This window comes from Dipodomys merriami, unplaced genomic scaffold, assembly GCF_024711535.1.
Source record: "Dipodomys merriami isolate MVZ:Mamm:240054 unplaced genomic scaffold, mDipMer1.0.p SCAF_305, whole genome shotgun sequence".
In the NCBI taxonomy this organism is placed as follows: Eukaryota; Metazoa; Chordata; class Mammalia; order Rodentia; family Heteromyidae; genus Dipodomys; species Dipodomys merriami.
This window is the reverse complement of record NW_027204549.1, coordinates 88,161-112,030: the sequence shown is the minus strand read 5'-3', so window position 1 is coordinate 112,030 and position 23,870 is coordinate 88,161. Positions and strand designations below refer to the sequence as shown.

At 41.2% G+C, this 23,870-nt stretch overlaps 1 protein-coding gene across 1 annotated transcript in view; it reads right to left on the bottom strand.

The window, feature by feature from the left end:
* LOC138840877 (metabotropic glutamate receptor 7-like) overlaps window positions 1-23,870 on the bottom strand; it is a gene marked incomplete at its 5' end in the record, with an annotated part of 307,199 nt that overhangs the window by 204,344 nt on the left and 78,985 nt on the right. The window contains 2 exons of the mRNA XM_070041270.1: window positions 4,334-4,473; window positions 9,844-10,044. Coding sequence (XP_069897371.1) covers window positions 4,334-4,473; window positions 9,844-10,044 — 341 coding nt within the window. The remainder of the gene's footprint in view (window positions 1-4,333; window positions 4,474-9,843; window positions 10,045-23,870) is intronic.

The following is a 23,870-nucleotide window of genomic DNA, read 5'->3' as shown; positions in this document are numbered from 1 at the left end:
TGGAGTACGAGATGGAATCTTGTGAACTTCATTGTTGCCTGAGCTGGTCTCTCAAATTGAGATCCCTAGGTCTCTACTTCTCCCTTAGCTAGGATTACTGGCTTGATCCATGATTTCCAACTATGAAATCTCTTGACAGTACAATAGAAATCTAAGAAATTAAAACAGGGTTCTATCTTTAAGGGCTCCAACTGGGAGAGGAAAAATTATATATATATATATAGTTTTATATGTTACATGTTACATATGATATATATGTATATTTGCTAATTCTATCTTCTGCAGAATTTCTTCTTTAAGCAGAAATTATTTTGATACTAGGACAGCAGTCACTTCTCAGGCCACAGACGTGCCAATGCTGGCAGTAAGGGTATAGGAGATACACTCTAGCTGATGGCACCTTACGTAGCACCCACACCCCAGAGCATCACATGCAGAAAAGGCAGAAGAACGGTGTGATGTACCACACTGGGATTCTGAGAAGCTAAAACTTTCTGGCTCAGAAACTCATTTGCAATTACTGACCTCAGAGAGAGCACTCCTGCAAATTTCATTTGCTAGAGAAGATGGAACTGGGAATTGGAAAAGTACCCCTGAGTCTTTGTAAATATGGGGAAGTATATCTGTTACTTGAAATGCTTTGTTGTGTTCCACTGATGAGAAGAAAAACCAACCTACAAAGTGGTATTTGTCTAAATTCCACTCTCACAAATACATATTTTTTAATAAACACAATCACAGAGTTATATCCAAAGGCATAACGTGGGTAGACTGACTACAACTGCAACTTCGGGAAGGAGATTTGGGGTCACAGCTCTGAGTCCACGAGGGGTGGGGGTGGGGAAGGGAGGCATCCTGTGGGAACCACTCCTACCTTCTCTTAGCTCATCCCCATCCAACAAGACCCACATTCAAGGAAAAATGTCCACAGGGGACCTCCTCTCAAAACGACTTTTCACCACTCTAGTTGAAGTTACCCAACTGACCACCCCCTTAAAGCTGTCTCTATTCACACCTGTCCTCCATTTTCCTGTCCACATTCAATACCAAGCATACACCTCTGGCTTCGCTGTTTCTATTCACACCTGTCCTCCATTTTCCTGCCCACATTCAATACCAAGCATACACCTCTGGCTTCCCCCTGAGATTCAGGCAGGTAGTCTGTCCCTCCCTGCCTACCACACAGTGCTCAGCTGAGCAGAATGGAACTGCTTAGTTCTACATCCAGCCCATGCCTCTCCCCTAGCTTCCGGAGACGCATAGCATCTGGGTTAACCCAGCTCTCTAGGCAAATGAAACCCACTACTGTGGATAGGTTACACTGGAAGCGACGCTATCATAGTCTATAAAGTTTCCAAGGCCTCAGGTTATCTGTCTTTCTGTTTTTCTTCCCATTTATTGGCTAAAAAGTTAGTTGTTGTTGTTGTTGTTTAACTGCAGGTCAAAACTCTTGCCTGAGTTTCTGGTTTAAATCCATTTCCTTTGGCACTCATATATTTAAGAAATCCCACAACTGTAAAAATCCCAATTAAGCATTGTCTTGGCGTGCTCCTGGTCCCAGCAGCCTTTCTCACCTGGGGCTGTCAGCACCTGCACAGTCCCTCAGGTGTGTCCTTCCATCTCTGGTGCAGTCTCCTCTCTGCAATCCCCTCATGGTTCATGGGGTGTCATCAGCATCACCCTGAGGGGACTCAGAAAAGCCAACTGCCAAGTCTGCTTTAGCCCAGACCTCCCAAATCAAATTCCAAGTACGGGGCTTCATTGTCTAGGTGTTAGAAGCTTAGATGATTCAAAGGCACTTTGAAGTTGGTGAATGGCTTCACAGTTTTACCTTATTTTGGTTGGCCTGACAACTACAGTAGATTCTTGATTGGTCTTTCAATTCCTGCTCCTACCCCCTTCCAAATCTTTATCTTTCCAGCTTTTCATGCTGGGTGCCAGTGGCTCACACCTGTAAGTTTAGCTACTCCTGAGGCTAAGATCGGAGGATTGCAGTTCAAAGCCAGTCTGGGCAGAGAAGTTCCGTAAGATTCTTATGTCCAATGAACCACCAAAAAAAAACTAGAGGTGGAGCTGTGGTTCAAGCCTTGAACAAAAGAAGCTCAGGGACTGTATCAAGGCCCTGAGTTCAAACCTCAGGACTGGAATATACATACAATAAAAAGGATAAAAGTAATTTTCATTCCTAAATTTGATGCAGTCAAACCTGTAATTATTATTTAGAAATCAAAGTGTTTACCATGGCAGAAAGGGCGAGGGAGAGGGAGGGAAGGAAGGAATTTGACCAGGGTGCATTGTGTACAAGTATGGAGCTATCAAGATTAAACCCTTTCATATGCTAATAACCCTGTATATATGCTAATAAAATGTAAAAATAGCCCCCCCCAACCTTAACAATAAGAACTCCTTAAATGGCCAGTTGAATTCAATATCCAAAAGGAATAAAATATCAACTGCACAAAGAAAAATAGAATCAGTTTTAAGGACAGATCATAAAATGATCTGAGATGCTCAGATGATCACAGATTGTATCAGAGGCTGTCAAGTGACAGGTGGGAATCCTGCATATATTCAAAACTCACCCATACCAGAAATGATACCTGTGCCAACGCTTGCGATACAGGACACTAACACGTCCACTTAATTTCAGCTCCTTGGGTTTATAATAATATCTATGACTTTAGACATGCCATATACCTTGACCTGGTGCCCTCTAATCTTGGTTAACCCATCTGGATAACACACAGGGGCCCATTTGTGGTTAGCCAATCAGCTAAGCTCTTCCTACTGTCTCTCCCTGCTTCCCTCCCTTCCTTCCCTCCCCTCCCCTCCTCCCTCTCTCCCTCCCTTCCTCCCTTCCTTCTTTCATTCTTTTCTTCCTTTCCGTTTTCCTTCCTTCATTCCTTTGTTCCTTCCTTCCTTTCTTCTTTCCTTTCTCTCCCTCCCTCCATTCTTTCCTTCTCTTCCTTCCTCTTTTCTTTCCTTGCTTCCTTTTTTTCCCTTTCCATACCTCCTTCCTTCCTTCCTTCCTTTTCTGCATTCTGTCTTTAAGTTTTTGAGGGTCTCTATTATTGGAATCCAGGCTGGGTTCAAATGTGCAATTCTCCTTCCTTGGCCCCCAGAGGACTGGGATTATAGGCATCTCTAAGACCACACATGTCTTCATTCTGCTTTTGATCATTGCAGCTAAGATTTGCCTTTTGGGTTTTGTTTGCTTGGCTTTCATTTCTTTTTGCACACGGTGGAGCTGTGCCTTGGATACAGGATACGTTCAGGTGGTCCTTTTCTCTTTGTCCCTTAGTGTTCATGTTAGCCATAGATGGCACTTAGTGTCTGGCTCCAGCCATTCTGGGTTACCTGTTATAATCCTTCGCACTCAGTCTTGGTGTCAGTTCAGTTGGGATGACTGAACTCAGGAGAGGAAGGGCTGACCAAGCCAGGCAGGGGCACTGTACAAAGGCAATGAGCGGCGTGAGGTAGCTTACCACTACTTGTGTCCATTGTCTCCTTTTTGTAGACACTGTGAACCAAACCCCCACTCCTTACTCTGAGATATGGGTTGGTTCTGTTTTTCACTGCCAAGAAACCTTACTCTCAACAATTGCCTAAAGTACAGACTCATGAAGGCTAATCATATAATTTCCAACTTTGGTAAAGACATGAAAAAACCCCACAACCTTTTCTGAGACAGGGACTATCATGGACAACTTATATATCAAAAAGTGCCTAGAGATTAAGCCACTGCACCTGCATAGAAGTTTCTGGATGAGAGAAACATGTGAGCAAGTAAACAAACTCTCTTCCTAATGTACACAAGCCTCTTATGCAATCCATTCAAGACCCTACAGGATAAGAAGACTTGAATAAGGGTGTTAATACTCATTTCTCCATTTAACTATGTTTGAGTGGGACATGAGCTGGGGTAATGGTTATGGAAGGCCCAATTTGGCACTTAGGAGGCTAATGTTTTCTATGAAACGAACTAAGAATATGAAAAGAAAACAAATGTCATCATGAAAGGAAAGAAAGGGGAAGGGAAGAGAGTCAGGAAGGGGAAAGGAAAGGAGAAAGAAGACTCTAAGAAACAATCATGTAAGAGTAGAAGCAGATAACCTGCTGTCCATGGAGAGGAATCTCAGATTTAATGCAACAACACCCATGATGACACCTGTAACGCACACACTCTGTGCTCAGTTCCTGTCGTGGCCATCATCACTGCTACCTTCTTACTGGCGATAAGTTGCAAGCTCGCGTGTATGTGTCCCCATGAGCACGAATGAGAATCACAGATCTCATGCAGCAGGCAGGGAAGAAGAGAAACAGGCAGACTCACGTTCAGCTGTAACTCGTCTGTCCACTGCCCGATTAGACGATAGCCAGGGTTGGTGGTGTTGGTTGTCTGGTACTGAAAGATGTCATAGCGCCCAGGCGCGTCTCCATTCTTGTTAAACATCACCGGGGTGCCAGCACTTCCTGCAGGTGACCAGGAAGGAGAGATGTCATTGTGGAGCCAGAGTTCCTCCATCTCCTAGGCTAGGGGTGAGTCAGGAGAGCTGGGAAGGGACAGGGTGGAGACTTTTCACCAAGGAAGAAAGGTTTCAGCGTTTCCCAGCTTTCAGTCCATGGTAGGGTGTCATTGTGTTTGTGGGGCTGGGGTGAGGTAGAATATTGTGGTGGAAGGGTGAGACAGAGGGAAACCCTTTACCCCACAGTGGCCAGGAAGGCAAAAAAGATAGAATTCCTGCACTAGTGGGTTGTTGTTGTTTTTTTCTCTTCTGTTCCTAGTGGAACCCCAGCTTTTGGGTGGTGTGCCACCCTCAGAGATGACGCCAGGGGAACGCCACAGATCAGCACAGCTGAGAAGCACAAGTGCTTCTCAACACTCTCAGAGGACAGCCAAGGTGAATCTGATTAATCAGAGACAACCTCATTGTTTCCACGATTCCCTCCACATGGTCTCTATCATTTGTGGGCAGGTCACCAGTAAGAGCTGCCAGTAATAATGATATAAAACAGAAAGGTAACCCGTTTTCTCCTTTAAATAGTTTGATTTCTCGATATTCCTTAGCATTTTATTCTGGAAATGTCCCCTTCAGGGGAACAAAAACTACACACATAATTTTCTTTTTGGAGACAACATTAAATTTTCACAGTTCTGCTGGTGAGAATGGCAATAATGATGACGAGGGTGGTTTTATTGTTTTAGTTTCTGCCCAACTATAAACTGTGGCAACTAAAGAACCATTTTGCAAAACTATGAAATTATTTTTAAAGGGTATGTAATTAAAAATAACCAAAAAAATAAAAAAAGGTTTATCTAGATGTGTATTTCTCTGATGATTGTGTTTAGAAGTCTTTTGGGCTGGTTATTTCTACATTGCTTTATAGGGTAATCAGTGTAAAATGCTTATCAGTGTCAGAAAGATGCTCAATAAACACTTTTATTTCTTAATCCTTCTTGTAATGTCCAGCTTAAAGTGTAACCAATTATTTTGATACAATTAAGCATCAAAGTTAATTTTAAAGATAACTACATTTACAGAGTATATATATATACACAAATACATGTATATATATATATATATATATATATATATATAAAATACATACATAAATGTGTTGATTAGAAGAAAGAACAATTACCAAATCATACACAAAGACCAGAAGTCATCTGTTTGTCTTGGTCTGAGCAACAGTGACAAAGGAACCACAGAATAGTCTGGTGCAGGTGAATGGGAGGTGGAAGGAGCCACAGGTGCATCTACTTCACAGGTGACAAAGCATACAGAGGTCCACGCGTCCCAGTCACTCAAGCACTGAGACAACAATAATGCTTAGCCATGGGTTTGGAATCTTCTAGAATGGGTATCAATACCAGGTTACCAGCTAACTTAGCAAGTTGCTCAGCCTCATTCTATGACCTCATCACTACCTTTCTGAGAGGGCTGGAGTTATGATTGTTTGGAATGGAGTGTATGATAGGTACAGTTCTGCACTTCTTGCTTCGTGAATGCTTACTTAGATTGTAATGACTCTCACATTTGATCTGAACAAAACGGCTATGATAAAAGGTTGTTGTTTGTTAGTTTGTTAATGTTTACCCAGGCAGTGTACAAGCCTTCAGTCATCTGATCTCACGTCTTGGTCAGTCCGCCAATCTCGTATCTAGTGCAGATTTGCCCATTGGTAGAAAGACTGTGTTTTACAACACGGAGACCACAGCTCATGTTGGGAGTGGGAGTTAAGCACCTGGGAATGCTATGTTGGGTCTATGGCTACACCTGCATGTGGCCAAAGTCACCGTTTCATTTTCTCCATGTTAATGAGAGACTACATCCCCATGGACCCGAAAGCACCCACCCCATCACCACAGAGGTCTTAAGCCCTCTGTGTGGGTGAATACATACCTTCTCAGTGCATGGAGAAAACAAACAGCAACAAAAGTGACATTGATAGCAACAGAAAGCTTCCAGGACTGGCTTTCTGCTGTTAGCAAACTTTCTGAGTCTACAAAAGGAAATGTGGACTCTGCAGGTCATTAGCAAGAAACAGGAATCCTGATCGTGAGCAGGGGGGACATTAATATTCAGTGACTTTTCTTCTCCTACATGTTGCATACTGGAATTCGTGTTGTACTTTGCCATAAATTCTATGGCTTCTATTCATTAAGTAATGATTCAAACTTTTCATAATCTTTGAGAGAAGAGGAAAAAGTATTCTTGGAGGCCTGGGGCTCCAAAAGATCTCTCTCACCCGCACGAGCTAAATATTCATCAGAATAGACCCATCACACAATTTCTCTCCTTTCTTACAGGCTTTGGGAGAGAAATGATTCTTGTCATGCCCTTTCCATTCTCATTAAAGTTCATGATAAAAAATATGAAAGATGTAGAGCTGAATACTTTATTTAAGTGATGAGTTCTCATAGCTTATTGTGTGGCTTTGACCTCAATGGATTCTGTATTGCAACTGGCTTATTATTTCCATGTTTTTGTTTCCTCCCCTACAACTCCCTTTTTAAGAGTATCCCTGCAATTCTTGAAAAGGAGAAAGGAAGCCTTGTGTTCGATAAATTCTATGTCCAAAAAATTTTTTTTTAAAAAAAGATCAAGGCCAAAAATTGTAAAAAAAAAAAAAAAAAGTATAGAAACAGGAGAGGATTTCCTTACAAAAGGTATTATTAGGACCAGAATGCAGACATATTAAGATAGGAAAGACTGGAACACTTGGTTATTTGGTAGCCGGAGCAGGGGATGGGCAGCACGTAAGTCTGCAATCTCTCCCACATGGGAAGATGGGAATGAAAGAGCTTTCCTTCTAAACACAAAAGGGTTGGGACGTAGATTGCTCTGATGACAGAAGTTGGCAGTTTGTCTGACATAGCATGCACAGCATCTAGACTTGCAGCATCCATACGTGCTCAACAAGCCTCCTAAATCTCAGTGCTGTAACAAGAAGGACGGGATGCTCACAGTTTGGTCGGGGCAGCAGAGGAGAGAGTCTCTCTGGTGCTACCACATGAGCCCCATCAGCCTGGAGGACACGTGGCTGGGAGTTGCTTGGGGTTTTCAGGAAGATTCTTGGCTGGGGCCTGGGACCTCTGCCTTTTATGCTTTAGTATCTGAATAACATCACTTCCAAAGGAGTCCTAGATTCACACAGACTTAGAAGAAGGGAGCCTGGATGTCACCTCTCTAAGATGGAAAGCTGACATTCTCTCTTGCAGAGGGAACTGGGAGCTGCTCTGTCCTTGCAACATAAGCCTCCCCTCCATTTCTTTTCTGGAAATCAGTAGATCTAGGTATGGGAACACTTTTACATAAAACACATCCCATTGTACTTATTTTAGATCTTAGCCAAGACACTGAATCTGATCAAGTTACATTTGGAAGTGTTGCCATCTGGCCAGAGGAGCTAAAAGAGAGATAAGTAGAGCCAATTTAGGCTAGAGATTTTTCGCATTCATTTGAGATGCAGGAAAAGGTGGCCTGCGACTGATGGAGAGTAAATGGGCCATTTCCCCACTCCATTCATAAGAGGTAGTTAAATACTTGGTGACGTTGTGGTAATGCTTTTAGGACTTTCTATTATCATTTCTTAAATTGATGCTTCAAGTCAATGTGAAGGTCAGAGTTATTAAATTGTATTCTACTGATGTGGAGAAAGCTCCTAGAGCTAAATGGAATTTCTTACTAATGTAACTGAGGACTACAATCAAGCTTATTGAGACAAAGAAAAAAAAAAGAATCAGAAATCATCCTAAAATATGCGAAAAGAGGACTAACTTCTTACAGTGAACAGGAGACAGGCCTGAGTTTCACATCTTTCTCTGACATTTGTAAGTGGTGAGGCCTAGGGCAAATTTTATTTCTATTTCCTCTTCTTTCTGTAAAAATGAGGAAACAGAATGACTTTTGCAGGTCTTTTATTATGCTCTAAGCGTTATCCACTTATGGAATCCTCTGACTAAACGGGGAAAACATTCTTGGTTGTGTAAAATTTGAGTCCTACCATTGATGAGTGCTGAAACACTCCAGGAACCAAAGGTCTCCCCACTAAAGAAAAAGAGTCCTCAGAGAAAGCCGATGTGGACTACCAAGCACGATGTCCAAGAGAGAATGGCTGACTGGGCCTGTGTGCCTCACAGAAGTTCTGATCTAACTAAGCATGGCCCCCAGTAATGAGGAGAAGAGTCTTGCTCCCTGTCACTTAAAGATGAATGTTTAGGATGAAGAACCAGGGGAAGGAGGGTGGAGAAAAGAAGAGGGTAACAGCCAGGGATGGGAGATGAAAATGACAGAAGTACTTGTACACACACACACACACACACACACACACACACACACACACACACACACACACACACACACACACACACACACACACACACACACACCAACATAATCAAACTCAGTAAAAACTATTGAAAAGGGGGGGGGAAGGAGAGGGTATTAAGAAAGAGGAAAATGGAGTGAATTCGATCAGAGAACAGTACATGCACTTATATACAAATATCACAAAGGAACGCCTTTGTACAATTAAATTTGTGGTAATAAAAAGTGATGCAAATTGAAGAAGCCAGACTCATAAGAAATAGAGTAACAGGAAAGGATCTTCTTGTCTTCTTACCTTCTACCCAAGCTGCATGGCTCAGGACAAGGTGTTTGTTCATTTCTCTGTGGCTTAGTTTCCCTAGCTCTAGAAATGGGAGAAAATCATAATGTGCAGGTCACCATGATGTTCTAAAGATTCAGTAAGCCACCGGATGAAGGTATTGGCATATAGTGATCATGTCATATATGTGTATATACCAGCCCTGTGCCTACTCTAAAGCTCAGAACCTCTGTCTCCTTATTCATGGACAAGACAGTCTACTGAGACTATGTGAATTAAGATCTCACTGAACAACCAAGGGTGGCTTTGAATTCAGTACATAGATATGGCTGGCCTTAAGCCTGCTTTTTACCAGGTCTCAGCCTCTCGATGGCTGGAATGACAGATGTACTTTGCTCGCTCCTAGCAATGAGACAACCCCTGAACCACCAGCGGTCTATAATCATGGTGTGCAAGAAGAAATCAGGAGAGAATTGTCAGGATCATTCTCACCCCAAATATGTAAGGATGGTCACACATCTCTGGAGTATGGAACACAACCACCAGAATGGCAAAGTGTACATAACTTAGTGAAAATTTGGGCTTAAAAGAAGTGGATGCCTATTTCCTTCTAGAAAAACTGGCTTGATGTATTAACAGATTCTCTAAGACCAAGAAGAAGTGGACTCCAAGTAGTCTGGTTTAACACTAGCAGTTTGTCCACAGAGTGCAGGATGTTGGGAGACTCACCATTGAAGTTCACGTTGCGGATATACTTCAACAGCTTCTTACCCCCGGCGTGCTCCATCTCCGGGCACAAGCCACGATAATCAGCACAGAGGTCCTTGTTCATGTGGTGAAGGGCGTGGGCCATGGCGTACACGGCGTCGATCACGAACTGAACTTTCCCCTCCTGCTCATAGTTGGAATCTTTGCCAATTCTCTCCTGCCCTGCACACGAAAAACCAGAAACACACACACATACACACATAGACAGATTGGTGTTTGAGGAGCAGGCCTGAATCCCCACCTCCTTTCAATCATGCATAAAGAAAAGCGAGCCTCTGGGAAGATGAGCTCACAAGCCGCAGGGCTTTAGGAAGTTTCTCCTGTGAAAGTGTTTTGTTTGTAGTATTTTAGTTTGGAGCACACGGCAGGAACCTTTCTGGCTGACTAGATATGCACTGGAAAATGTCCTTCCCACGACCACAGCGACAGCTTTTGTAGTAACTCCAAACATTGCATTTCCATAGGATCTGGGTATTGGGGCGGGGGGCGGTCCAGACCCTGAACTGCCACATTTACATCCTCAAAGCTTGTGTGTGTTAGAAAGACCAACAGGAAAATGGTAGGTATCATATGACATTCCAGACCTGACTCATGACTGTTTGTTTACTAGTCTCCACCTGTCTTCAAGGTGGAGTCTAGGGCCCTGGAGTCCCTTCTAACTCTTCTTACTCCTACTCTTATTCTTTGGCTCTTTCTATTACTCTTATTCTTTGTCTTTCCTCTTATTTGTCTTTCTCCCTATTTCTATCTCTCTGTCTCTTATTCACTACTTGCTCTTATTCTCTCTCTCTCATACACACACACACACACACACACACACACACACACACACACACACACACATTCGAGTAAATAGCCAAGTCCTGTCAATTCTCTCTCTGAAACACTGAACAGTTTGGGATGCTCTACTGATGCCCTATACACGATGTCTTCATCTTCTGTCAAGACGCAGTGCCAGATCCAATAGCAATTCCTTCTTCTACGCTCATCTTTGCAAGCTGCACAGCCTAGCACCCCATCTCTCACACTCACGTTCCTTCAGTGGCTCCCCACTTACTTATACAATAAGGCCCGGATCCCTTCCCCCGACACTGACAGACACTGGGTTTTGTGCCCATCTGCTTCATAACGCCAGCAGCTTACACCAAGAGCCCACAGTGGGTTGAAAACACTACATACACGTGGACTTCAATTTTCACCTTTGCTTTTGTGAGTCTCCTTATTATTTATTCTCGTTTTCCTCGTGGGGAAACTGAGTCTTATAGAAAGAGTAAAACATTTATAGAGAGAGCAGCAATGAGAGCTTGGGTGATTCAGACCCCAGAGGCCACATGGTTCTCAGTTCCTTGACTTTGGGTTTTTTGGTTTTGATTTTTTGTTCATTTATTTATCTTGGACCATGTTTTGGTTTTTGTTTTTTGCTTGGTTTTGTTAAAATGCCCTTCCTCTTTGCTTTGATATGTCACTACGTAATTCTTTCTCTATGACCCAACCCCAGTGCTTTCTCCATTCAGTTCCTCAATCTCCCACATTTCAAATCTCTGATACAACATGAATGAGGAGACAGAGCTGAATTTTTATGCCCTTTCACCGTGTTCCCAGTTTTCTCTTATTTCCCTTGTATCTTCAGTACTGGACACAAGACTTGTCATCTCGCGGATAACTACACAACCCTTGAGTTCAACCGTGCATTCATTAAGTAAGATTCTTTTTTGACCCTTTGTCCCCGATAAAGAACAATTACCCACAGATTGCATTTCTCTTGTACAGTGGTATTTCCTCAGATCATTTTAGAGGGCCACATTCGTAACAGGGAACGCAGCAGTAGTAATTCCACCACCCCAACCCCTCACTCTGAAAATACACACATGGGTCCTTCATGCCCACTGTGTTAAAACCATCTGTAGGCTCCTGTACACAAGGCTCTTTGTTCGGGACATTTCACATTGCAACATAAACTGTAATCTCCACTAGAGAAACCCAGAGTTCACCACATGTACTGATGCTTGAGCTTTTCCCTTGGAGAACAGATATTAATATCCCACATTCCAGATGTTCGGTGTTCCAGACATGAATCAGTTAAATACCAATCAAATGTATGCTCACTGGAGCCAGAGCTCTATGGCTTTGGAAGGATTCATGCTACACTCATTGCTACTTTCAATTTAAGTCCCTAATCTCCACGTTTACCTACTTTTCTCTTTAAAGAATAGCACTGCTCTTTAAATGTTGTTTTGTCTTATGTTATTTATTTCTCTTATTCATTCTGAGAGAGGGTCTCCCTGTCTAATAGCCCCAGCTAGTCTGGAATTTGAGATCCTACTGCCTCAGTTTCCTGAGAGTTTACAGGATTACAGGTATATACTATCATGCTCAATAAAATGCCACTGCTTTAAGATAGTGTCATGACTGTTTATTTGCTTTATTCTATACCATGCAAACAGTATAACAGCCACATCTAACAAGTAATCTAAAATGCACCATGAGGGTATTACTTTTTCAGTGTTTCTTTTGTTTGTTTGCACATTTTGGAGATAGATTCTGAAAGTGAGAGTATTTTGTTCAAGGGTAAATTCATCTGTACTTCCGCTCTACCTTAGTAACTGCCCCCTTCTAATGTGCTCAGGGTTGCACTATTTTGCAGTCCTAGTAGCTGCAATTGGTATGAATATTAATTTCCCTACAATTTCTATAATAGAATTCACTGTTAAATTTGCTTTGCATTCATCAGATTTGGGAGAAATGTTGCTGCTTTGCACTGTTATTTGTATTTTTCACAGGTGGGGGCTGGATGTTGTTGTATGTGGAAATCTGTAAATTGCTTTCCTTTTTGGTGAAGTATTGATAATCTAGTCAACTGTTATAAAATGTTCAACTTCTCTATTTTAAAAACTATTTATTAGATAAATTCTTTGAAGTTAAAATTGAAATACTCCCTTCCTGGATTGTCATTTTTCTTCACTTTCTTCAAGCAATCTTTTTTTCCAAAATGAAATTGTTTTACATAAATTGCTCTCTAACAAATTTATTGTTCTCCTACATCTTCTGGAGTCTGAGTCATCATTAGAAAAAAAAATGCCCTGTTCATTTGTGCTAGGCAACCAGTGGGCTCATATCTGTAATCCTAACTACTCAGGAGGCTGAGACCTGAGGAATTTAGTTCAAAGTTAGCCTGCATAGAAAGTCTATGAGAATCCTATCTCCAATTAGCTAGGAAAAAAGCCAGAGATGGAGACACAGCTCAGTTGTTAAAGTGCCAGCCTTGAAAGCTGAGAGAGAATATGTAGCCTTGAGAATTGACACAGACCACACACACACACACACACACACACACACACACACACACACACACACACACATTCAACAGATGACCCCACTCCAAGAGTATTAGATTCTTTGATGTTTTCTTACAGAATTGCATAATGTTAGCTTTTAGACTCAATATTTCATCCACTGGCAGTGAAATTTACTCAGTAACTTGAAGAATAATTCAGAATTACCTATATCCCTAAAGCCATCCTAATTATAACCACAGTATATTGAATTTGTAATATATAGTATACTTCTACTTCTCTGAATTTAGTTTCTGTCTTTTTATTAGATATAATACCATATGAATTTGAATCCATATAAATTCCATATTATTAAAGTGTTTATTCAATTTTTTTCTTCATGGGCTAACACCAATGTGTCAATTATAAAGGCTTGATAACTTAAGTATCTAGTAAAGATTCTACTTATCCCCATAATTACTCATTTTAGGAATTCTTGATTTTTTTCTGAAATGAGCTTTTAGCTTTAGCATCTAGCTAAGGATGAAAAATGGTCAAACAATTTAGTTGTACATTCATTAAATCTGTTTTGTGTTTCTATCTTACATTTAGCTAAGATAAAAATCTTCATGTAGGTCAGTCTTTTATCCATTTCTCCCCTTTTTCCCCCCCAGTCTACGGTCTGCTTTTGCATCCTACAGGAGGATTTTAAGTTTTTTAGTGTTGTATAGTTCAGCTGTACTGTTCTATTTCCTTTTGCTATTCTACATTTTTTTCTGTGTATCTTCCCATTGATTTTCTTTGTGAATATAAAAGCTATTCCTGGTTTTGTTGGGCCTGTTTATTTTATTACATTATAGCTTTCTATTAAAGGAATTATGGACACAAAGCAAGATTAAACAAACCTTATAGCAAGTTCACTAAGTAGACCTTAGCATTACCTTTGACTATACTTTGCTGTTTACTAGTCTAACATTACCATTTCACTTACTTTATAAGACCACTCATGTTTGATATTAATTTTGTGACATGACATTCTACAGAAGTTTCCTTTTATAGCACTGCAAAAAAAAAGAGAGAGACAATACTGGAGGTATTATGACCACTATAAAATTTATACTATAAAATGAATTCAGTCTAATAATTCAGGACAGCAGGTTCTAAACTGTATCAATAAAGATATTCATCTCACAAAGAACGTTTTGTAAGATAATTGAGCTGTTTCCAATAATAAAAATACTTTATTACTTGAGAAACACTGCAGTCTTTCTGCCTGTCTCTTGGAGAGTCATCAGATACATTAGCATAGTAAGACAAGATGGGACTTAAATCGTCAACTTCATAGAACTTAAGAAACTGTTGCCTTACATGAAGAAAATCACAAGTGGCAAGTTCATTTACCAAGAATGGCCAAGATACAATGAGGCCTCATGGTCTCAGTGTGGCAGACACAAGTATTTTCCAGTTCCAGAGTCAATGGCCACTCTCCTAACAAATCTGACTACGGGCAGATACTGGTGGCCACCAACAGAATGGAGTTTTTGCATCTCCCCAGAGTTCTTGGGAGTTAATTCTGCTTTCACAAAGCCATGGTTTCCCCCAGGGGCTGTAACAGCAGGGACATCTGCTGATGCCAGCCTAGCCAGTCAGGGTCTCCTGGGAAACTTCTGAGAACGTCACCTTGCTCGCCAATTGTACCCAAACCTCCCAGTCTCATTCCCACACACTGCAATTATGCCGGTGATTTTGTAAAATTACACAGCATATCTGTGACAACAGCGTCTGGGGTAGCAACACCTGAGCTGTCCGTTACCCAAGCCAGAATAAAATCATTCTATCTATGTTTATTATTTTGTGATCTACTAACTGGCTTAAGCACGACTTAAAACTCGATACTCAATATTTTATAGATTTACATGATCACCACTTCTTACTCAGTCTCCAACTTTACCACTTTGTAAAAGACAAATATGAAGCACACCGCATACAAAGAACACATATACTGCACACATACACGTATATAGACATGCACAAATGAGATGTGAAGTATTTTTAACAGCACAGCTGGAAGTCAGATGTTTAAAGAAGACTTTTCAATGAATTCTCAGTTAATGAGTCATCCTTCCAATCTGTCTGATGATATGAGATTTTATTCATGATTCCATCCTCTTCAGTTCCTCTCCCCTGAGAAAGTCTGAGGTTTTGAGGAAAATGAGAACTCCAAAGAATTATGCTTTACTTCCCCAGCCTAGACGCCGCTCACCTTCTCACCTCTCCCAATTTTCTGTTCCACTGTCACTTTTACCCAGAGTCTAATATTTATCTTCAAAGTGCACACTCTCCTAACCTTCTGTGGAACACAGCGCCAGCTGCAGTACATAATCCATCCATGCATTCGCTGTCAGAATTCCTAATGTTTCATCTATGGGGAGGGTTTGTATTTGGAGGACCTGTTTCCTGTGTCCACTCACATGCTGCATTCTCAGAGAATCTTCTTCGGTTAATTAAAAGACATAATGCAGGCAAACCAGAGGGGGAAAAAGGCACAGGAAATAAAGGAAATAAGGACATGATACTATTAACATAGACACTCTGACTTGGTTTTTACACTGGTACTGGGGCTTGAACTCAGGATCTGGTGCTCTTGCTTGGCTTTTTCTCTCAAGACTGGTGCTCTACCACTTGAGCCACACCTGCAGCTCCAGGTACTTACTACCTTACTTATGTAACCATAACCTGGCAGTAAATTTTTTTAATAAAATAAAGACATGGGTGGGGGCAGCATGGAAACCAAACAGCCATTGTTCCTGAACACTGAAGCAGAGATGCCAGGAGAGTGCAGAAAACTTGAACCACTGGTCCATAGCTGACCAGATGTTTCTAAGGGAATGAAGAATTATAATCATTATTTGACTTCCAAATGGCAGTGGAAGGTGTTTGCTTTGGAAAGCACTCTCCTGAGCTATGCATGCTTAGTGCCAACAGCACCTTCATAACATATTTGCATGGTTGCTGAGTGGACAAGATGCTTGCTGTTGCTTTTAAACCTTGGGTCCCAGTGCATCTATTTTATTGAATAGAAAAGGTATCTCTTGACATTAAAATTTTCAGTAATGATGTGTATAATTAACTGAAAAATTAATATTTGAATGTATTGTAAATGATAGAGACTAATTAAAGTGAAAATAAATATTGTGTGTGTGTGTGTGTGTGTGTGTGTGTGTGTGTGTGTGTGTGTGTGTGTGTGCCAGAAACAAGATTTGAATTCAGGACCTGGGCGTTGTTCCTTAGCTTTTCTGCTCAAAGCTAGTGCTCTGCCAATTAAGACACAGTTCCACTTGGTAATAGTAGATAAGAGTCTCACAGCCTTTCCTGCCTGGGCTGACTTCTAACCATGATCCTCAGATCTCAGCTTCTAGACTAGCTGGGATTACAGGTGTGTGCCACCATGGCCCAGGTTTTATGAATGTTTATAGGGACATATTTTAGTTGTAACACACTGTCAAGATTTGGGGTAAAAAAAGGCTTCAGGGGCTGAGGATGTGGTGGGAAGTCATATCGTAGAATATTAGGAAATTGTGCAAGGTTTGGAAAATACTATACTTACACAGCAGGTGTGATTTAGATGCCGGTCTAATTGCCTCCATTTTTTAAAATAAAGAAATAACGATTGGGTCAGACCTCATGGGTGTGCATTTGCCTTTAGAAGATGAATATTAATGGTAAAACAGGCTTTGGTGTTTACAGTTTTGACTTCAGTGCCATCTTTCATACTGACCATACTATACATTTAGAGTTCCATAGCCTTGTACAAAATCATCCTTAGTGGGAAAGTCAGAAGGACAGGGATGAGTCAGAAAATCTGTAGTGCTGCAGTTCCTTAATTTGTAGAGGGGGATGAGTGGGAATCAAATGGGAAGAAATGGGAGGAATCCGTTCTCCGTGGGTCTTGGCAGCACAAGGTCTGGGCACTGTGTTTATTGTAGACTTTCTGGGGGCTATGTCTGGTGTGATACATATTTCATGGTTTTATCAACCTGCAAAGACCTTCCTGGGTTATACTATCATGTCTCAATTTTCCACCTATTTCCTGTGTCTTTATTACTTCATTGTACATTATACACCATGAATCAAATGGTGCCTACATACATGGAAAGCAATGGACTGATGGGTTTCCCTTTTTAGTTCTTTCTGTTTTCAGCTTTTTAAAAAGTTATGTATTTTATATTGTAAAGATACTGTGTAGAGGGGTTACAGTTACATGAGTAAGGTAATGAGTACATTTCCTATCAAGCGTTTCCTCCTTTGTTTTTCCTCTACCCTCCCTTCCCTCCCACCTCCCCAACTCCTCCTCTCACCCCCATCCCCTCTCCATGCCTGAAGTTGTAAAGTTCATTTTCAACAGAGGTTCTTGTGCATCTCATTGTTACAATGGGTCAACCTGTATCCCTATTTAAGCATCTTGTTATTTCCCTTCCCCTCCCCAAATTAGAAAAATGTATATATAAGATGCAGGGCACTGGAATCAAATACAGTGAAAACGGGTTGTACCGTGGGGGAGGAACATACCAAAGAAACAAAAAAAATCATATAGTGCATTATAGATACAATAGTAAGAAAAACAAATAGTAAGAAAGAAAAAAAAACACTTGTGCCCATATCTTGGGGTTCATTTCACTTAACATCATCTTATATGGTCATATATACATAGCTTTCGACCTTTACTGCTTGTCCTAGACTTATACTAGTTATTATAAATAAGAGAAACCATGGGACCTATGTTTCTTTGGGCCTGACTTACTTCACTTAATATAATTTTTCCAAGTCTTTCCTTTTCCTAACAAATGAGGCAATGTCATTCTTTCTGATGGAGGCATAGAATTCCATTATATATATATATATATATATATATATATATATATATATATATACACCATATTTATATATATACACCATATTTTCTTGATCCATTCATCTACTTAAGGACATCCTATTGCATTGTTAGTGGGAGTATAAACTTGTTCAACCACTTTGGAAAGCAGTATGGAGGTTCCTCAAAAGACTCCATATAGAGCTCCCCTATGACCCAGCAATCCCATTTTTGGGCATTTACCCAAATGGTCACAAACAAGGCCACACTAAAGCTACCAGCACAACTATGTTTATTGCAGCCTTATTTACCATAGCTAAGATATGGAACCAATCCGCTTTCAGCTTTTGTGTGGTGTCCGGAGTCCATCTCCAAGTTCACCTAAATCAAGAGGTCTTGTTGACATTTACCTCTCCTCACTGAATGTTCCGTTATGGCTCTGTCCCACAGGAGAGAATGGATGGCTTTGAGAACCACTACTGCACCCTCCTCTACCTTTGCTTGGGTAGAAAGGTGAACATGAAGAACAACTGCATGAAATGCTGGCAGAGAAGCCAAACAACAAAGCAAAATGACCGAAGGGCTTACCAATTTCTTTTTTCCACCTTAGATTGCCAAAAGTTGATGGCAATGGAATCATTATTATAAAAAATATTCTTCATAGGAAACAATGAGTAGTCAGTCTGTTATGGGCTTAAAAAGAGTCACAATTTCATTTGCAAATTAAAAAAAAGAAAAGAATTCCATCAAGGGGGAACATTTGTATAGCCAAAACACCTTATTTCTGCCCATTTTGTAACCGGGATGTTTCCTGGAGGGCTATGTAATTTTCACTTCCAGCTGTTCTAGTCTGCAATTCCATTTTCAATTTCCAGGTAAGTGCAGATAAAAACACCTGCAGTGAATAATCAAGTGTATACAGGGGGTAGCAGACATCGTCCAGGTACAGTGCACACAGGGCAAGAAATGGAATAGAGAGATGTTGTACCCCCTCTCTCTTGTTCACATATGTCAAAGGAGACGCAATGGAGGACTTTCTCCATGGTCAAAAGCAGGGTGAACGCTACACAGTTCAACAGAGTCCTGTGTATCTTGTTTCTAAACAAAGATATGGCTTTCTTCATAGTTTACTCTTGTTAATTGCTCTCTCTGTTGATATGGGGGGGTTGTTTCTACCTTGGTCCAAATGTATCTATCCTTTCTCATGTAACTAACAACTTTGGGTTGTCTGGTACACAAAGACAGGATTAGAAAGAATTGCAGCAAGAACCAACATTTGTACAATCCTCTCTACACTCCAAAAGCTACTCTAGTCTACATCACACACATTTTCTTATCTGATCTTTGTGATCATTTTCCTCCCTAGCTGCTATTGCCATTGCTGACATTTTACAAGAGAAGAAACTGAGGTTTGGCTTAAATAACTAACCCTAAGCGACACAGAGAGCCAGGGCTAGCTGGGGAATTGGATTCCAGCTGTTGGACTCCCAATCTGAGATGTGAATATTTGAAATAGCCAAAAGGTCACTTCTGAACGGTAGTTTTTCAATATATATCAGACCTAATATTTTTGTCACCCTCATTTTTTTCATGTGCTTCTCATTAGCAAGCAACCTCTAATTTTTATTTTAAAATTTTCAATAAGCCAGGCCCCAATGGCTTATGCCTGTAATCTTAGCTATTCAGGAGGCTGAGCCCTGAGAATCATGGCTCAAAGTTAGCCTAGGAAGGAAAGTTCATGAGGCTCTTATCTTGAATTAACCACCAAAATGCCAGAAGTGGCACTGTGGCTCAAGTGATCGAGCCCTAGCCTTTATTATAAAAACTCAGAAACAGTTTGCACAATTTTTTTTAAAAATCAAATAATGAGATCATACATATCCTGGGTCTACCTTCTCTCACTCCACAAAGCATTGTTGAGATTTATAGGTCATCTTGCGTGCACCGCGAATTCATTGTTGTTGATAGGCCGTATTCTAATAAATGGATGCATTAGAATTCGATTATTCATTTTCCTTCTGAGGAATAGCTTGGCTATTTCTAGTTTGGGAGGAGGGTTGTCCTGAGTGGAGAGGAATATGACAAGTTAGCATTCCAGTTCTGTGAATGTTTTGAGTATGTAGCACTCTTGGGGAGAGCCAAGCAGTGTAAGAAGAACCATCATGTCTGCACTGGGAACCTGGCCCCCAGCCATGCGCTGATGAACAATGGTCCAGTGGTGTAGACATAATGGGCTCCTGTTACAATCATCAGCATCTGAGCCTCAGGAAACTGAACCTTGCATGCTGGACTTCAGGTAAAAAGCTACAGGGCCTTAGCTCCACAGGAGTTACTATCTTTGTCACAGGACAGTCTGTGAATAAATCTTGCCCCCTATCCCACAGGGCTTTGCTATCTACATCTTCAAGGCTATTTGCTACACAAACATCTTGGAAAGATAATCAGTACTGGTGCTTGCACCTCTGCTTGTGAGATAAGCACAAAACAAGGCAGACCCACAGAGGACTGTCTGCAGGAAGGCTCTGACAAATGAAGCTGTTGTGAACTCTAGTCCCCTAGGACACATTGTTAGAATGCCGGATAGACGCGTAGGAGTAGAGTTGTGCATGGCCGCCTCGATCATGGTTCACTTTACTGAAAGTTGCCAGCAGCGTCCCCCATTTTCCTATTCCCATAGCAGTGGATGAGGGCTACTCCACACTTGCTATCACCAGCCTTTGTGCTCCCTTTCCCTCTGTGTAATAGACCCTCACTTAGCTTGGTCTGTACTCTTTGCAGAATGTCGGTGGTGGGCGTTCTTTCGTGTGCCTGACGGACAAGGGAGCTAGGGCACCTGTCCAGGATCTCACGAGGGAAGCGTTCCGCTCAGGCAGATTTTCAGGTAGGTGAAACACCTCACCCACACGATGGATGACATCTTCCTGCCTGTGTGAGGGCCAAGGCTGTTTCCTACTTTAAAGTATTATACTGGCTACCATCACTAAACTATCCTTTTCAAAGCCACAGCTTCCTCCACGTCCACAGCTGCCTCTGTTTCTTTGGCGATTAAATAAATCGCGGAAGGAGGTAAAGGTTTCTTTTCCATTTCTTTGTTTATTTTTGTTCAGGTACTGGGACTTGAACTCAAGGCTTCAAGGGCTTGCTTGCTTGGCTTTTCCCCCTCCAGGCTGACCCCTCTTAACACTCCAGCCATACTTGTACTTCTAAAACTTTGTTTTTGTTTTTGTTTTTCTGCTGCTTAATTGGAGATAAAGTCAAATTTGTCCTGTTGAAACTTGATCCTTAGATCTCAGCCTCCTAACTGATTAGCTAGGATTACACACCACTGCCCAGAGTGAAGGTTTCTTTCTTGTTTCCCTAACAGGCTAAAGAAAGGAGTTTTACGGATCTTTCAATTGTATTCTTCTAAGGGTGTAAATGTTTACAAAGAAAATTAGGCATCATCGAGCTTATTATTATTTTTTAAATATGGCATTGACCTATTCAGGCCAGGAACGTGCTACTTGGCTCTGTCAGATGTTACTTGCTTGGGCCAGCCACTTAACAAAACTAAGAACTTTGCTTTTCCGTTCTCTTCGGCAGGCTGTAAATACCAGCAGCGCCGCCAGTGCGGCTGAGCTGGAGGGGCGGCCACATGGCACGAGGGATGGGAAAACAATTTAGAGGCTCTGAAGCACATCTCATAACACGGATAAATCAGTACCTAAACATATGGAAAAAATATTCAATCTCGCATGTTTTCCAAGAAATACAAATCAAAACAGAGGTAACATTTTAGCAGTGGTGCCAGAGGCGGAATAAATTAGTTTTCTGCTTTCAGAAGCTAACTTGGAGATATATTTTCCATCGTCTAAAAATATTATTGATCCCATTTGAATGACTAATGACCAAAGTAGATAATGTACGTGCTACGATCACTTCTCAGAGGCTTCCCGAGGCCTCGGCATTCCACTGAACACGTGTGACATGTACCAATTCATTTATCACCTTTTCTTAAAATATCCATCAAAATGTAACCTCATTAGATAAACAGGATAATTATCCCAGGGTTTTTATCAACTAGAAAACCAACACAGAGGACAAAGTCCTGAGCTTAGACTTCACAGCTAGTTTGAGGTAGGAACTGAAATTCATTTAAGACAAATGGACTTCAACATCCTTGGCTTTCACCACGACTCCATTTCACAATGTCTAGAAATTTGTCCCAAGGAAGTAATCAAAACAACAAGTAAGACAAAAACCAGAGAGGCTAATAGGTCCTCGGATTATTCCTAATGTGATTTATATAAATCGACAAAGTTTGGAAGGTATAAAAGTAAATACTTGGCCAACACAACGACGGAAAATCAATGTAAATAATCAAGTAACCCTGGTGCCAGTGGCTCATGCCTATAATCCTAACCATTCAGGAGGCTGAGATGTAAAGATCATAGTTTGAAACCAGCCCAGGCAGGGAAGTTCTGAAGACTCTAATCACTAATTAATCACCAAATAGCCAGAAGTGGAGCTATGGAAGAAATGGTAGAGTGTTAGTCTTGAGGGAAAAAGCTCAGGGACAGTACTCAAGTCCTTATTTCAAGCTCTGGTACCACTATACAACAAAACCAAAGCAAACATTCCAGTACACTTAATAATAGACAGCTTGTGATTTCTAAAAATCCAAGGAGGAGAGTTTATTTCTTTTAAATCTAGATTACTTTTCGTCCGTGTGGGACTCTACTAGGGTTTTACCTCACAGCCTCATGCTTATTCAGCTTACTTGCTAATTTGGTGCTGCTCTTACTGGCTGGGCCACACCTCCAGCCTGGCTTTTTGCTATCTGCCTTGGAGCTGGTAACTCATGAACCTGTGCTTTGTAACATGATCTTCCAGGTCTCAGAACACTGAGTAGCTAGACTTACCAATGTCAGCCATCAGTGTCCCAGGCTGGGGTGGAGAAAGGCATATCACAAACTGGGTGGTATCATAAAAAGGCCTTAACTTGTGAGCTGTTAACGTAAGACAGGAAGAAGCTAATTCCTTGTAGTCTATGTTTTAATAGAAGAACACATACACCGTGGCCATCAAAGAAGGAATAAGTGACAGAGCAAAACCATCCACAAGGCTGTTCTTGGGGAAGGGAAGGCGTGGGGCACACTCCTAGAGTTTCGGACACACATGATATTTCCCTTGTCAGAGGAGTGAGATTTGGCTTTTAAGAACAGTCATTTCTCCCTCAGTCACAACCCTTGGTAGAGGCCTTCCCAGAGAGATGTGCCCCAAGATATCAAGAATGAGTTAACTCATTAACTAGCCAGCGGTTGAGTTGCAGAGAGGAAGAAGAATTACGAGTAGGACAAATGGTACAAAAGCCCTGTGGTAGGACGAATTCCTTTAAAGAAATGAAAGATGAGAGCCACAGAACTCTACCCCTTAAAGGCCTGAGGCCCACTGAGGATTTTACCAGTCTTTCTATGAACGTGTGGCCACTGAAATGCCCGGAATATCGAGAATAACAGAAGTTTCATTGTGTACCCTAAAAATACTATCAATTTCGAGTGTTTAAAATTCTGTAACACATCTTCAGTTGCAAACTTGTCTAAGAAAAGTAAGAAGGAATGGATATACAGTCTGATCTGGAGTTATCCAGTCGCATGAATAGTCAGGCTGGCAGACATCCGAAGTCCGGACACTACTTGTTCTAGTGATTTTTTTTTTTTTTTTTGGTACACTTCTAGCCGCAGAGGGATTTTTTTCCACTTCACCTATTAACTTTGCTTTCTTTTTCTTTGTTTTTGTTGTGCCTTAAAAACTTAATTCCAACATGTGGCCATTAGTCACAAAGTTGTCTGGCACTTGGGCAGGAA